This window comes from Ovis canadensis, chromosome 2 (assembly GCF_042477335.2).
Source record: "Ovis canadensis isolate MfBH-ARS-UI-01 breed Bighorn chromosome 2, ARS-UI_OviCan_v2, whole genome shotgun sequence".
Classification (NCBI taxonomy): Eukaryota; Metazoa; Chordata; class Mammalia; order Artiodactyla; family Bovidae; genus Ovis; species Ovis canadensis.
The window spans coordinates 139,506,861-139,523,772 of NC_091246.1; the positions used below are offsets into that span (position 1 = coordinate 139,506,861).

The 16,912-nt window shown below is 34.4% G+C and overlaps 1 protein-coding gene across 2 annotated transcripts in view; it reads left to right on the forward strand.

The window, feature by feature from the left end:
* The window catches only part of LNPK (lunapark, ER junction formation factor), a 92,786-nt gene that overhangs the window by 12,557 nt on the left and 63,317 nt on the right, over positions 1-16,912 (forward strand). For both annotated transcript variants that reach the window (XM_069577140.1, XM_069577139.1), the window contains exons 5-6: positions 12,698-12,756; positions 16,583-16,623. In XM_069577140.1, coding sequence (XP_069433241.1) covers positions 12,698-12,756; positions 16,583-16,623 — 100 coding nt within the window. The remainder of the gene's footprint in view (positions 1-12,697; positions 12,757-16,582; positions 16,624-16,912) is intronic.

A 16,912-nucleotide genomic window follows, 5' to 3' on the forward strand; every position in this document is an offset into this window, starting at 1 on the left:
TTGGTGAGATTCCAGTCAATTATTTTTCTGCTTTTCAGATTTGATAATATATTTATATTTCTCTGATCTCTTTAACTGTTACTAAAACTGAAATTAAAGTGAACTGATTTCATAGGAATTATTAAGACTGTGTGCTCCATTGTGAGGGAAGGTTTGGGTTACAGTTAAATTTTTATATTTCTACATTATGCTGGCTGATAAATGCATTACCTTGGGAGCTGGCTCATTTTTTGAGTGAACAACTGTAAAGTTCATCTCTATCCTTAATTAACTCTTTGAGCAACCTTATAAACTTTTATTTCTGGATACCTTATTCTTACAAGTTATACCTTTCTAGAAATTCCATTCAAAAGATCATTTCATAGACCAGTTAGCATAAAATGTTGACTTCCCCATAGGATTTAACCATATTTTCTTTCCCTGTATGTGTGTTTTCCTCTTAAAATGAATTTATGAGGGGGAGAATTTAAGCAAAGTAACTGAGGAAGGTGGTTTTGTGCTGTTTGCTATGTTTTCTTACTTTTCTGCTTGAAAGCTGTTTGAGGATAGAGGTTTGATCTTATACTGTTACAATTTTTATGTCTCGTTCCCACTTTCTCTTCTCCCAACAGATTGTGATATATATTTCCTCAATCCCTCTAGATAGCTAAAAGACAGAACTTGTAGCCTTTTGAAGAAAGTTTGTTTCATGGACTTTAATAATAAAGTATCAAGTATAATAAAGTTCGGTCCCTCAGTCATGTCCGACTATCTGCAACCCCATGGACTGCAGTACACCAGGCCTCCCTGTCTATCACAAACTCCCAGAGCTTACTCAGACTCATGTCCATCGAGTCGGTGATGCCATCCAGCCATCTCATCCTCTGTTGTCCCCTTTTCCTCCTGCTCCAGTCCCTCCCAGCATCAGGGTCTTTTCCAATGAGTCAGTTCTTCGCATGAGGTGGCCCAAGTATTGGAGCTTCAGCTTCAGCATCTGTCCTTCCAATGAATATTTAGGACTGATTTCCGTTAGAATGGACTGGTTGGATCTCCTTGCAGTGCAAGGGACTCTCAAGTCTTCTCCAACACCACAGTTCAAAAGCATCAGTTCTTCGGGATTCAGCTTTCTTTATAGTCCAACTCTTACATCCATATATGACCACTGGAAAAACCATAGCCTTGACTAGATGGACCTTTGTTGGTAAAGTAATGTCTCTGCTTTTTAATATGCTGTCTAGGTTGGCCATAGCTTTTCTTCCAAGGAGCAAGCGTCTTTTAATTTCATGGCTGCAGTCACCATCTGCAGTGATTGGAGCCCTCACAAATAAAGTCTGTCAGTGTTTCCATCGTTGCCCCGTCTATTTGCCATGAAGTGATGGGACCAGATGCCATGATCTTAGTTTTCTGAATGTTGAGCTTTAAGCCAACTTTTTCACTCTCCTGTTTCACTTTCATCAAGAGGCTCTTTAGTTCTTTGTTTTCTGCCATAAGCATGGTGTCATCTGCATATCTGAGGTTATTGATATTTCCTCTGGCAATCTTGATTCCAGCTTGTGCTTCCTCCAGCCCAGCATTTCTCATGATGTACTCTGCATAGAAGTTAAATAAGCAGGGTGACCATATATAGCATTGATGTACTCCTTTCCCGATTTGGAACCAGTCTGTTCCATATCTGTTTCTAACTGTTGCTTCTTGACGTGCATAGAGATTTCTCAGAGGGCAGGTCAGGTGGCCCGGTATTTCCATCTCTTTAAGAATTTTCCACAGTTTGTCATGATCCACATAGTCAAAGGCTTTGGCATAGTCAATAAATAAAGTATCTCTCATCAACTATAGTTATAAAGAAGAAGGTATCTGAACATCTCTTGATATTTACTTAAGGAGACTACTTAGTTTTTGTAGCTAAGAAAATAATTTTGCAAGCATCCCTTTTATAATACTGATAGCTATTAAAACATAGATATTCACTTGATATAATTTTGTATTTAAAGAATTATGTACTGAGACATAATTAAGAGACAAATCCTATTCTTGGATAGGGAGATTCAGTATTGTAATGAGATTGGTTCTCCCTAAATTAGTCTAAAAATGTGTAATCACAATAAAAATACTAGTGATACTTAAAAAATCTTGGTACACTTATTCCATAATTTTTAATGGAAAAATAAGCACATAAGAATATCTTGAAAAATTTAGAAAAGGAGCAGAGGTCTACCAGGCTTCAGATGTATTATAAAATTTCATTAAGTAAAAGTTTGGTCTAAATAGGGACGCAGACCAAAGGAAGAGAAACACAAGAATCCAGAAATAAATCTCCAAAGGAATTTTTATTGCATATGGTTTTTATACATGATAAAGATAACATTTCAACTTATTGAGGGGAAATGGTGTTGAGTTATATCTCCCTTTCCATTATAAAATTAAAAAAATAAAGCTTGTATATATATGGAATTTAGAAAGATGGTAACAATGAACCTATATATGAGACAGCAAAAGAGACACAGATATAAAGAACAGACTTTTGGACTCTGTGGGAGAAGTTGAGGGTGGGATGATTTGAGAGAATAGCATTGAAACATGTATATTACCATATGTGAAATAGATGACCAGTCAAAGTTTGATGCACGAAACAGGGCGCTCAGAGCTGTGCACTGGGACAACCCAGAGGGATGGGATGGGGAGGGAGGGAGGAGGGGGGTTCGGGAAGGGGGGACATATGTATACCCATGGCTGATTCATATCAATGTATGGCAAAAATCACCACAATATTGTAATTAGTCTCCAATTAATTAATTAAAAAATAATTCTACTCAGCATTGTTTAATAAAAAAATTGTTTTCTTAAAAAAATAAAGCTTGTTCATTATACCAAAATAAATTATTTTTGTTTGTCTGAATGTGAAAATAACTCTTGCTAAAGCCTTTGATGATTAAATAAACTGACAAAACCGAGACCTGTATTTTTTCATTTTTAGCTTTATATATTGCTAAATCTCATCTTAAAACATTTCAATAAATTGGATGGGTTTTGTGCAGTTGTTAGAAAGAAAGCACTTAAATTTGGCAAGAAGGACCAAATAAGTAAAAACTCCTTTGTATATGATGATTGCTGAAAAATCATCAGAGATTTATGGAATGTTAATCTTTCAATAAAAATGAGGAAGGTTTATGTTGTTTGAGTTTTAGACATTCTGCTGCATTTTAACTTTTATCATTTCTAACTTTAATACAGTAAAAACACTGAATATGAAGGATTTAAAATGTTCACTGAATCTAAGGTGTAATCCTGTTTTATCGAAACTCCAATTTTTCATGTTAGAGCACCTTTATAAATTTACAGTGCAAGTCACTGATAATATTCAACAGAAAATCATGCTGACTTACTTTTCAAGTAACATCAGGTTCATTCAGAAAGGAACAACAGAAATAATTTAATGAATATGAGTTAAGGGATTTTAGTATGCCTTAGTATTACTATCTTAGAACTGATTGTATATATGAACTTAACTGATTTTCTGTACTAATTTTGTATTCAACCATAATAATTATCTTATTGTTTCTTCTAAAAATTTTACTTTTTGACCCTTTTTATTTTGTATTAGGGTGTAGCTGACTAACAATATTATAATAGTTTCAGGTGAACAGTTTCTAATAAATGTTTCAGTTGATTCTTGGAGAGTTTACAAGTATGCAATCTTATTATTTGTAAATAGCAATAATTTTACCACCTCCTTTTAAATTTTTTTACTCTTTTCAGATTTTTTTCCCCCTCTTTCCTAATTGTGTTGGCTAATACTTGCAGGACAGTGTTAACTTGCAGAGAAAATAGTTGTCATCCTTGACTTGGTCTTTGGGAATGCTTCTAATTTCCCCAGTGGGCATTATTCTGACTTTTGGTTTGAGACATGTATTTTATGTTAAGGAATTTTCTAGCTTTCTGTATTTTGTTTAGTTTTTTTAAAGAAAGATTATTAAATTTTGTTAAATGCTATTTCATCATCTATGGAGATAGCCAGATAATTTTTCATCTTACACCTCTTGATATGATAGATTATATTAAATATTGAATTCAAATGCTAAAATGTTGATTTCTAGGAAAATTTCTACTTTCTTAGTTGCAGTCATTTTATAAAAAATTAGAAAGCTTTTCTTTCTTTTTAAATGGTCTGTAACAGTTTAAATAGTACTGGCAGTATTTGTCCTTTGCAGGTTTAGTAGTATTCCATTTGAAATCTTTTGGGCTTCATGTTGTTTTGATAGCAGCTAGCTCTTAACAACTTTTAAAATTCAATAGTAGTTAATTTTTTAGGCTTTCTCTGTCTTCCAAGGTTACTTTTGTTAATCATGCTACAGTTTTAAAATATATTTGCAGTGTTGTAATAGTAGTCATCACTGTCTCTGATTGATTTTTAAAATCTTCCTTGTAGCTATGATTGTTGCTTCCTTATTGTTTCTTATTTTGTATATTTATAATTCTTTTTTGATTGGATTGTTTTTATTAGCTGTTTTATTCCAAAGAACAAGGTTAAAAAATGACTTTTCTTTATTAATTATTTTTTCACACTTAGGTTTACTTTATTCTTGTTACTCAAAATTAATGCTTTAATATATTTATTTTCATCCTTATTTCTTAACATAATACACGGTGCATATATTTGAGGCCATGGTATTTTCTGACTGTTTTAGTTTTATCCCACAGGACTTAATATGTAGTGATGTGTATTTACTTTGCTTATTTTAAGACATGATTGCATTTTTTAAAAAGTTTTAATAATTTAAGAGTTATTTCTAGATGGCAGGGTGTATTTGTATGTTTGGTTTTTTGGCTTAGTTATTATTGCTATTTTTTTTTCACAATAATAAAAGATATTTATCAGCTTTCACAATCAATAGTCAGACAGAAAAATAAAAGATAGTCACAGTTGCAAGCCATAATGGGAACATGATTAATCTAACAGTAGAACATAATTACATACAATTTGGAAGATCAGGGAGAGTGATGTAAGTGAAAGTGCATACATGCACATGTTTTCATCCACCCAGCCAGTCTCTGTCTTTTGGTTGATACATTTAATCCATTTACATTTAAGGTAATTATTGATCTGTATGATCCTGTTACCATTTTCTTAATTGTTTTGGATTTATTTTCTGTAGGTCTCTTCCTTCTCTTGTGTTTCCTGCCTAGAGAAGTTCCTTTAGCATTTGTTGTAAAGCTGGTTTGGTGGTGCTGAATTCTCATAACTTTTGCTTGTCTGGAAAGCTTTGGTTTCTCCATCAAATCTAAAGGAGAGTCTTGCTGGGTGGAGTATTCTTGGTTGTAGGTTCTTCCCTTTCATTGCTTTAAATATGTTGTGCCATTCCCTTCTGGCTTGTTTCTGTTGAGAAATCAGCTGATAGCCTGACGGGAGTTCCCTTGTATGTTATTTGTTGTTTCCCCCTTGTTGCTTTTAATATTTTATCTTTGTCTTTAACTTTTGTCAGTTTGATTACTGTGTGCCTTAATGTGTTCCTCCTTGGGTTTATCCTGCCTGGACTCTGTGCTTCCTGGACTTGGTTGACTATTTCCTTTCACGTGTGAGGGACGTTTTCAGCTATTATCTCTTCAGATATTTTCTCAGGTCCTTTCTCTCTTCCTTCTTTTTCTGGGGCCCCTATAATGTGAATGTTGGTGTGTTTAATGTTGTCCACTAGGGCTTCGCTGGTCACTCAGCTGGTAAAGAATCCACCTGCAATGAGGGAGAGCTGGGTTCGATCCCTGGGTTGGGAAGATCCCCTGGAAGAAGGCAAAGGCTACCCACTCCAGTATTTTGGCCTAGAGAATTCCATGGACTGTATAGTCCATGAAGTCACAAAGAGTCAGACACAGCTGAGCGACTTTCACTTTCAGAGATCTCTTAGGCTGTCTTCATTTGTTTTCATTCTTTTTTCTATATTCTGTTCTGCAACAGTAATTTCCACCATTCTGTCCTCCAGGTCATTTATCTGTTCTTCTGCTTCAGTTATTCTTCCGTTGACTCCTTGCAACCCACTCCAGTATTCTTGCCTGGAAAATTCCATGGACGGAGGAGCCTGGCAGGCTACAGTCCGTGGGGTTGCAAAGAGTCAGACACGACTGAGCAACTTCACTTCTCTTCAATATATTATTCATCTCTGTTTGTTTGCTCTTTAGTTCTTGTAGGTCTTTGGTAAACATTTATTGCATCTTCTCCGTTGTTTTCCCAAGCTCCTGGATCATTTTCACTGTCATTATTCTGAATTCTTTTTCTGGAAGGTTGCCTATCTCTACTTCATTTAATTGTTTTTCTGGGGTTTTATCTTGTCCTTTCATCTGGGAGATAACTTTCTGCTTTTTCATCATGGTTAACTTTCTATAATACGGTTTTTGTTTTAGCTGCTGTGAAACTGCTTCTTCCTTCTGCCCTCTGATGGATGAGGCTAAGAAGTTTGTGTTAGCTTTCTGATGGGAGGGACTGGCAATGGGAAAAACTGGATCTTGCTCTGGTGGGCAGGACCTTGCTCAGTAAAGCTTTAATCAAATTATCTGCTGATGAGTGGGGTTGCACTCCCTCCCTGGTAGTTGTTTGGCCTGAGGCGACCCAGCCCTGGGGGCTAGAGAGTTTATGCCAAGAGGGACCTTCCTGGCCTGCTCCTGCCAGTGTCCCTGTGGTGAGGTCCTGCCGACCAAGGCCTCCACAGGAGACCCTTCAGCATGAGCAGGTAGTTTTGGTTCAGTCTCCTGTGGGATTACTGCCCCTTTCCTTTGGGTCTTGGTACATGCAGGATTTTGTTTGTGCTTTTCAAGACTGGAGTCTCTCTTTCTCCCAGTCCAGTAGAAGTCCTATAATCAAATCCCCCTGGCCTTCAAGGCCAGATTTCTTGGGGATTCCCAGTCCCTTTGTCAGATCCCCAGGCTGTGCAGCCTGACATGGGGTTCAGAATCTTCGCAACAGTGGGAAAGCTTCTTTGGTATTACTGTTCCCCAGTCCGTGGGTCATCCACCCAGTGGGTGTGGGGTTTGTTTCATTGATGTGCTGCTCCCACTGTCTTGCTGTGGCTTCTTCGTCTTTGGACATGGGGTATCTTTTTTTGGTGCGTTCCCGTGTCCTCCTGTCAACGGTTGTTCAACAGTTAGTTGCTAGTTTGGTGCTTTCGCAGGAGGAGATGAGCACACATACTTCTACTCCGCCATTTTGAACTGAGACCTTATTTCTAGTTTCAATGTATTTCTTTCAGAGCATGTTGTTTAATAATATATCTACTTCTTTGATCTTATTGAGACTTTTTGGCGGCATGCTGTTTGGTTACTTGCTGTGTTTCATGAATACCTAAAGATAGTGTTTTTTCCCACTTACACAAAATTTGATATTATCATTGAAAATGACCTTGCTATATTATATAGGTCTTCTGTGTCCTAATAACAATGTACTTTTACTTCTTGCTATATTTCCTTTAGTTTTCCTTTATGAGTGTTGATGCTTTTCTATTTGATGAGTAGATATTCCTAAACTGAAAGCACATCCTTTAAAAAATACTTTTTACTTTGAAATAATCACAGATTCATACAAAATTGGAAAAAACAGATATACAAGCAGGTCCTGTCTCTCCTTCACCTAGCTTCCCCAGTGGTTACATCTTGCATGACTATAGTTAAATAACACAGCTGGATATCGTTGTTGGTTCAATTCATAGAGCCTATTCAGATTTCACTAGTTTTGCATATGCTCATTTGTGTACATGTATTTTATATTTGTTTAGTTTTATCATATGTGTAGCTTCATATAACTACCCCACAATTTAGATCCAGAATTGTGCAGAGTTCCTTTCTGCTTCCCCTTTATAGTCATACCAGTTCTCTTCCACCTGTCCCATTCCTAACCCCTGCCACCCCAATCTGTTTTCCATCTCTATAATTTTATTTTAAGAATATTATAAAGTGGGATCACATACTATGTAACCTTTTGGAATTGGCTTTTTAAACTCAGCATATTCTTGAGATCCATCCAAAATGTTATATTCCTGTGATCCATTCAAAATGTTAAGTATAACAATAATTCCTTTTTATTGCTGAGTAGTATTTCATGGCATTAATGTGGCACAGTTTGTTAGTCATATTCTTGTTGAAGGACATTTGGATGTTTTCCAGTTTTTGGCTCTCACAAATGAGGTTTCCATGAATATATGTGTACAGGTTTTTGTCTGAATGTAAGTTTTCATTTCTCTGGTGTATATACCTGAGTGTAATGTCAGAGGCACATGTAAATAAATACATGTTTACTTTTATAAGAAATTGCTAAACTTTTTTTCAGAGTGTGTGTGTGTGTCTGTATTCAGTCGCTTAGTTGTGTCTGACTCTTTGCGACTCCATAGACTGTAGCTTGCCGGGTTCCTCTGTCCATGGAATTCTTCAGGCAAGGATACTGAAGTGAATTGCCATTCCCTTCTCCAGGGGATCTTCCCAACCCAGGGACTGAATCTGGGTCTCCTACATTGCAGGCAGATTCTTTTCCATCTGAGCCAACAGGTTTTTTTTTTTTAATTTTCAGAGTAGAGGTACCTTTTTACACTTCCACTATTATGTTTAAGTGATCTAGTTTCTCTGCATCCTTGCCAACATTTGGTATTACCACTATTTTCTAATTTGATCATTCTGATAGGTGTGTATTGATAGATCAGTGTGGTTTTAACTCACATTTCCCTGATGGCTGTGATGCTGAACATCTTTTCATGTGTTTATTTTCGATTTGTATCATCTTCTTAGTGAAATTTCTATTCATGTCTGCTGTCTGATTTTCCAATTGAATTATTAGTCTTTTTGCTGTTGAGTTTTGAAAGTTCTTTATGTATTTTAGATAGAAGTTTTTTGTTGGATATATGGTTTGTAAATATTTTTTCCCAATCTGTAGTTTGTCTTTTCATCCTTATAAAGGGTTTTTCACAGAGCCAAATTTATTATTTACAATTTTCCTTTTATGGATTATGCTTTTGTTATCAAAAACCCCTCTGTAACAGACTCACAGACTGAGGGAACGAGCTTATGTTTGACAGGGATGGGGGACAAGGATGGGGGATGGGATACCTAGGGAGTTTGGGATGGGCATGTACACATTGCTATATTTAAAATGGATAATCAACAAGGACCTACTGTATAGCACATGGAACTCCGCTCAATGTTATGTGGCAGCCTGGATGGTAAGGGTGGATTTGGGGAGAGTGGATATCTGTATGTGTATGGTGGAGTTCCTTCACAGTTCACCTGAATGTATCACAACACTGTTAATGGCTATACCTCAATGCAAAATAAAAAATTAAAAAAAACCCCAAAACTCCTCTGTAGCTGTAGGTCTTGAAGATTTTCTTCTTTATTTGCTGTGCTTTTTTCCTTCTAACATTTTACATTTAAGTTCATAATCCGTTTTGAGCCTGTTTTTAAATATAAGATGTGAGGTTCCATTGAGATCCTGTCACTTTCTTCTTTGCCTGTGGATGCCTGGTTGCTTCAGCTGTATTTGTTGGAAAGAAACTTCATCCTTTTTAATGCTATAAAATAACCTTTTTCTAGTTTGGAGCTTTGTTTGGTTGGGGGTGGGTAGTCTTGAATTTAATTTTGTGTCATATTATGATCAAACCTTATTTTGTGTGTATTTGCCTACTATAGTTTTTGTCCATTGTTTTATTTTCAACCTTCAAAAAACTTAGTTTTAGGTGTTAGTTTATATTATAGGGTTAGTTTTTATTTTATGATCTAGTCTGAAAGTCTTTTTCTTTTGCTCTGGTGAGCTTAGCTCATTTACATTTATTTAAATGAAAGATGTTGGTCTAAGTTTTGAAACATAATTTTCTATTTTGATTTTGGTTTTTATAACTTACAAACAAAATCTATAGGTATGTGGTATGTTTACTTTACTTTCATCCAGTTATTTGTAAGAGGTTTATTTGAGAGTATAGAGGCAAGTCTTCCTACATTTTAGGCTATCTATAATTTTCCTTATGATCCAGGGTTTAGTATGTTAGTTTGTTCAGCTTTTATTTGTCTCTGGCTAATAAGGTTAGGCAACTGTGTATAAAATTTTTCATAATATAAATCTTCTCTGCCCTGCTGCCATAGAAACAGAATATTCTTTGTAAATAGGGCATTTATGAGTGATTTCTCTTTAAGCCCTGATTTTTCTGTTTCATTATTGGAACCAAACTGGGGAATTTCTGCCTGTAGCATGTGTATCTTGTTCTCACTGTAATAAACATGAGTTCTAACCTTTACACTTTGAGAAGTTTATCTTCCTGTCTTTGAGTGAGATAAGCAGTTTTCCTTCTATGCTTTTATTCTTTTGAGCCCCAGCATGATCTCTATTGTTTTGGGGAACTCTTTCACATATTTTGAGAGATGAGTTTTAGCTTATCTTAATTTTATCAGAAAATGAATTTGTGTTTTTGTTTCCCTTCTGTTTGAATGAGTTCCAAGAAGAGAAGGGGGAAATGGAGACTATGCCACTATTCTCAAAGTATAGGAGTCTGTAGAAATATCCTTAATATCTTGACAAACATGTTATTTACTGTATTGTTATAAGTTATGTTTAATTATTGGGAGAGCAACATCTTTGTTGGGATAACTAGAACACATATTCCTGAAGTACTTTAGTTCTTTTCCTAAATTTTATTTAAAGAATTATCTATTTAAAAGAATTTCATTTAACTTCTCCTTAAAAAATAGCTAACTCTATTATAGTCTGTCTTTTTAAGTCTTGAAGACTTGACACTTAGAAATGTGTATTGTTTGACAGCTCCTTTTCTCCACCAATTGTTCTGATAAAAACCAAAAGAAGAATTTGTTGTCCACAAAGGGATATTAGTAAGTTTTATTGTGAAGTAAGGGACTGTATTTTCATTCTTATAATTTGTACACTTTGAAAATTATGTATAATTTTACAAATATCTACCATTTAAGAAAGTGAATAGATTTCCTACAGAGTTTTAGTTTTTATCTCTGCAGTTCCTTCTCCTGTGTCCTGTTTTCTTCCCCTGTACTTTTTTTTTTTCCACCCCCAAATCATCTCTCAGTTTGCCACTGTTTCAGTGGGCTTGCAGTGGGGAAATATTATGGGACTTTTCTACTTTTGTAGACTCTTTGAGGGTTGTGAGTTGTATGTTTAAACTTTTTTTTTTCATCTCCCTTCCCTTGAGAAAGAAGGCCAGTGTCTTTTTTTTTTTAGTACTAGGGTAGTTGTTCAAGTACTGTGTAGGAATCTGCTGCTGGTTATTTTGGTGTTTTCATATCATAAAAATAAATTGTCATAATACAAAAAACATGTACAAGTTATCTGTTGCTATGTAACAAATTGCCCCAGAACTTTGTAGCTTAGCAAATGTTTATTTTCTCTTTCAGTTCTTGAGGGGCAGAATGTTGGAGCAGCTTATTAGCTGGATGGTTCTGGCCCAGGGTCTTTTTTCATATATAAATTGCAGTTAAGCTATTGGCTGGGGCTACAATCATCTCAAGGCTTAACTAAGGCTGGAGAATTTACTTCTAAGCTCACATGTGTAGTTGTTGGCAGGCCTCAGCTCCTTCCTGGCTGTTTGCCAAAGACCTCTGTTCTCATGAAATGGGCTTTTCTATAGAGTTCCCTGAAGGTCTTCATGTCATAGCAGCTGGCTTCTCTCAGAGTGAGTAATCCAAGAGAGAAAGACAGCAAGCTGAAGAGGAGGCCTGAGATGGAAACTGTGTGTTTTTATAACCTAATCTTGAAGTGGCATGCTGTTACTTCTGTCCTAGGCTATTGGTCACACAGACCAACACTGGTGAGAGAGGGCTACATAAAGTTCAGAGTTGTGAACTCCAGGAGACAGAGTTCACTGGTGATGACCTTGTAGGCTGATTCCTAAGAATAGCAATGATATATTTCAGAGTGAAGAACTAGTTTTCATACTTATTTGAATTTACATTTAGATACAGTGTATTTCTTTTATAAAATGATAATGTTTGTATACTTATTCTGATATGTTCTATGAAGAAAGGAATTTTGGTTTATTTACATTGAATTTAAGAGATGACCTGGACAAGTCTGTGATTAGGATCATTCTTCGATTTTCTTTTAATTCTCTTAATATCATTTGATGTCTTACTAATGTAAAGCCTAAATAATTACTCACAAAATTTATGAAAGGAGATGTTTAGCTAAATTTACTTGTCAATTATTTATTTGATTATAATATTTTATTTTTTCTCAAGATAGCTTGTCTGGTAAAGTTCCCTCTAATATTCAATAACAGGGAAGGAGTATCAACTTACATTTGTATAATGCTCTGGATTTGTAAAATGTGTTTTTCCTAATGTATAGAAATAGATAAAGTTTTAGAGTTCATGCTTACCTAGTAAGAAGGAATTTTATAATTTGTTCTTAATTTTTTGGAGGATTCATAGATCCGTTTGAGAATGATAAGGGCAATGGTCTCTCCAGAGAAATGCACTTAGGTGCACAAAGGCAATTTCACAATTTGGAGGGACCATCAGGAGGTCCATGAATTTTAGATTGAGAATTCCTCCTTTGAAAGCACAGGTAGATTTCTGGTGACTTCTGAAAGGAGTGCTTTTTTATTTTCAAAATACAAAGGGAAACATTGTCTCTAACTATAATTAGAAATGTGTATTTGTTTTCATTTAATGTGGCTTCTAATTCATGTATCCTAATTATGGTTTTTGTTTCTGATTTTTGCTTCTTCTATAGCATCTGGAGTATAAGAACAGTACTTATTTTCTTCTTTTCCAAGAGAACAGAAAGAAATAGTAAGTTTAATTTTGAAGTTTTTATAAATACTTTTAAAAACCCATCTTATATGGTGCATTGGTTTGTAATTGAATGACAGGTTATGAAATGGTATACTGAAATGACAGTGTGGTAAATATTGAGAAGTTGTTCACTTTAAAGCATAAGAAAGTTTATGAATGATCAAACTGGTTTTATTTTTCAGTTGTATTATTTCTGTCTTGTCCATTTAGAATTTTTTTTCACTCAATACACAAAATAAGTCATTTCTTTAGATGAAGAGAAATTATACTGGTTATCTTTATAGAAAATTTATGTTATTAGGGAGTAAAATATAGTTAAACATCTTTTGATTTATTCTATTAGTTGCATCTATTCCTTTCAGTCTCACAGTAGTGTGGAATGTATTATTACCAAAACACAAAGCATTGCGCTTTTTATGCATTGACAGTATAATTATACTAAAAGAATGTACATATGTATTGACTACTATGCTAACTATTCATCATGGTATTCCCAACACACAGAAAAGCAATGTCAGAAAAATTAGAACATTTAAAATGGGATATCTCATCATAGCAGAATTTCTTCATAAAAATAAAAAGTGAAAATGAAACTTCAAAGTAAGTTTTTCTGTGGCTTATTTCTGAAGTAAAGATAGCTATTTACCAGTTGTGAGTTAATTAAATTATGTAATTGCAACAGATGAAAAAAATGTATTTAGGGAAAATACTTGCTTGGCTAGTAGCCTTTTTAGCAAGAACAATTGGTTGAAGAGTTAAGAACACTGGAAGCAACATAGTTCATTTAAAAACAAGACAGATGATTTCAAGTGATTGTCAGTTGGCTCTTTTTTTATTTTGGCCACACTATTTGGCTTGTGGGATTAGTTCCCTGATCAGAGATTGAACCTGGACCATTGCAGTGAAAGTGCTGAGTCCTAACCACTGGACGGCTAGGGAATTCCCTGTCATTGGTTCTTGATGAGTTGACAGATGTTACTGATACAGCTCAATTGTAGTTAGTTTACTTGAGGCGTCAGTACTGAACTTGACGTGACTAAAGAATTAGCCTCTGTAAACAGTCTGTGTAGAACATGCTGGGAGAGAATATTTTTAAAGAAGTTGAAAAAGCACTAATGTCATACAACCTGAAGTGGACTCTGCTGAGATTCATTTACAACTGTTGGTGGTAAAAATATGTGTGAAGCAGAAAAAGGCTTAGTGGATTAATTTACAAAGCTCATGAAACTGTGAGGTGTTTAAATTCTGTGGTTATTCACTGTGTTACTCAACAGCAGATATCAATACTTGCAAAGCATATTTGAACCTGTCATGGGTTATTGAACTCGAATAGTCAATGGGGAACTTCATGTGCTCTCACAGACTTAATCATCATCAGTTATGTGATCTTTTATCAGAAATAGAAGTGGGGAGACTTCCCTGGTAGCCCAGTGGTTAAGAATCTGCCTTGTAATGCAAGGGGTGCAGGTTCAATCCCTAGTTGGGAAACCAAGATCCCATTTGCCACGGAGCAATTAAGCCCATGCACTGCAGCTACTAAGCCTGCAAGCCACAGCTAGGGAGTCTGTGCCGCAAAAAAGGATCCTGCATGATTCAATGAAGATCCTGCGTGCCACAACTAAGACCTGACACAGTCGAATAAATAAATAAAAGAAATAGAAGCAGTTGGATGTATTAGTAATAGTAGTAAAATTTTATTATGATATTTTGAACTCAGCCAGGATCGAAATGTTTCTGAGGCAGACTGCCTTTAATCACTGTGAATGAACTGGGCTTTGGAAATTAGGTCTTGCAGACTTGATAATGGTTCTTAATGAACTCAGCCTAACATTACAAGGTGAAACAGTCCTCATATGTGAAATCTATAGTGCTATAAAAGTGATTTAGAAAGCAAATAACAATTTAATGACAAAAAGTAATTTTTTAAAAAGTGCTATGAAAAGTTAAGAAGATCTCCATTCCCACACAGATTTGTAGCAGATACATTATATGAGCTCAAACTGCAGTTCCAGCAGGGTTTTTCACACCTCATGCAAGTACAAAGGAAATTTCCATATTTCAAAATCCATTTAACTGAACGTGATTAATTTGTAGTGACATAATAAAGACAAATATCAAGAGAAGAAATTAAAGAATTTTATAAATGCCTTTCACACAGTGAATATGCTCAATTAAAATCATGTGGTTATCAATTGATTTAAATATTTAGCAGCACCTGTCTATGTGAAAAAATTTTCAAAAATGAAATGTGTGAAATCTCATTATAGATAAACTAACAGATTGACTTTTGCAATCAGTTTTGGTGGTAGGGGATACTAATTTTGAATCTCAATTAAGTGAAATGTTATCCCCCCACCTACCTCCTAAAATTTTTCTTTTCATTGGTAGACCTATGTTACGAGCAGTTGACCACAATTATTATTATATTTGAATTTTGTCATTAAAAGTTTTGTGGAAATTCATTTACTCTTTTGCTTTAAAATTACCTACTTAATTTTTCCTTTTTGCTCATAAAGCTATTTACTGTCTAGCCCTTTATAGAAAAAGTTTGCTGATCTTTGCATTAGAGGCTAAATATTTGGCTTGGTCTTATCTAAGTAAAGATGATTGTTCTCTTTAAAGATGTCAGCAGTTTTTTTCTCCTTTCAGTAATAAGTCAGCTATAACATTAAAGACTACTTAATACATTTTGGAAAAAATGTGGTAAAATCATCTTTTCAGAAGTTTATATTTCTTTGAATTTTTATGTAAATAATATTATTTGAATTGATATTTAGATGTTTGCTACTAAAAAACTTCAATGAAGAGATAATTTTGTAAGTAAATGTAATGAAAAATAAAGAACAATTATTTAAATTCTATTTGATAAAATTTTTTAAAATTAATTTATTTTTTAATTGAAGGATAATTGCTTTACAGAATTTTGTTTTCTGTGAAACCTCAACCTGAATCAGCCATAGCTATACATATATCCCCTCCCTTTTGAACCTCCCTCCCATCTCCCTCCCCATCCCACCCCTCTAGGTTGATACAGAACCCCTGTTTGAGTTTCCTGAGCCATACAGCAAATTCCCATTGGCTATCTATTTTACATATGGTGGTAAAATGTTTAAATCAAGTTTTAAGTCTCTTCTTTCTCGCTGGGATAGTATTCCTATTTATGCTAGTTCAGTATTCCTAGAGAAAAAGTAGAAACCTAAAATAAATTTGTAAAGCAGATACTGATGTTCATAAATTACGTAAATTTTATCCTTTGAAATGATTGTTTATGTTCTACCAATGCAACCTAACTAAGCACGCAAATCTTGGAAAAGTTTAATTTTTGAAAAGTAATTAGTATCATCTTCCTTTCCAAGTCCCTCCTCAGGTGTAATACTATAGGTTTTCAAAGGTTTTCTTTTTAGTGCTCATTTTCTTGAGATCAAATAGCTTAATAAAATGTTTTTTCCTTATAAATAAAGAGAACATTTTCATTGCCAATGTATAAAAAGAGAATCGGTGGGATGTTGAAGGAGAAATTATAAAAAGTCATGTTTCTGAAAATATTTAAAAAAAATATTTTTTTACATTTGAGAAAAGTGTTTTATTGTATGTAAAGTCCATTTTTTCCCAGCTGAACTTGTAGTATATAATATAGGCAAACATATAAAATATATGTGGGTAAAGATGAGATAACTTCTGTCTGTACACATCAGTGAGAAATCCTAAAATGAGAACATTTTCTTGCAGTTGCTTAATGTATATCATTTGACATGATTTTTTTTCCTGTATCTTAAGCATCTTAGTATCTGATTTAGTTTTGGTTTTAAATCTTGTTTTCTAGATGAAGCATTGGATGATTTAAAATCCCAGAAGAAAAAAATAGTAAGTTAACTTTTATTTAAGTTAATTTGTATAAAGCTAATGAATTAAGGACTGAATAATTAATGTTTATATGCTGAAAGTAATGACTCTCCAAGGAACACGTATGCTTTTAAATAGCAATTTAATGGTGAAGCTAAATTATGAATATTTTTGCTAGTAAATAATGATTGACAGGAAAAAGCAGTTAGATGGACTTATGAGATTCTCAGAGTTCATATCAGTTGGAAGCTGAGAAGTTAGTAAATGAATCATTTTGAAGCACTAAATGAGGCAGAGGGGTAAAAACGTG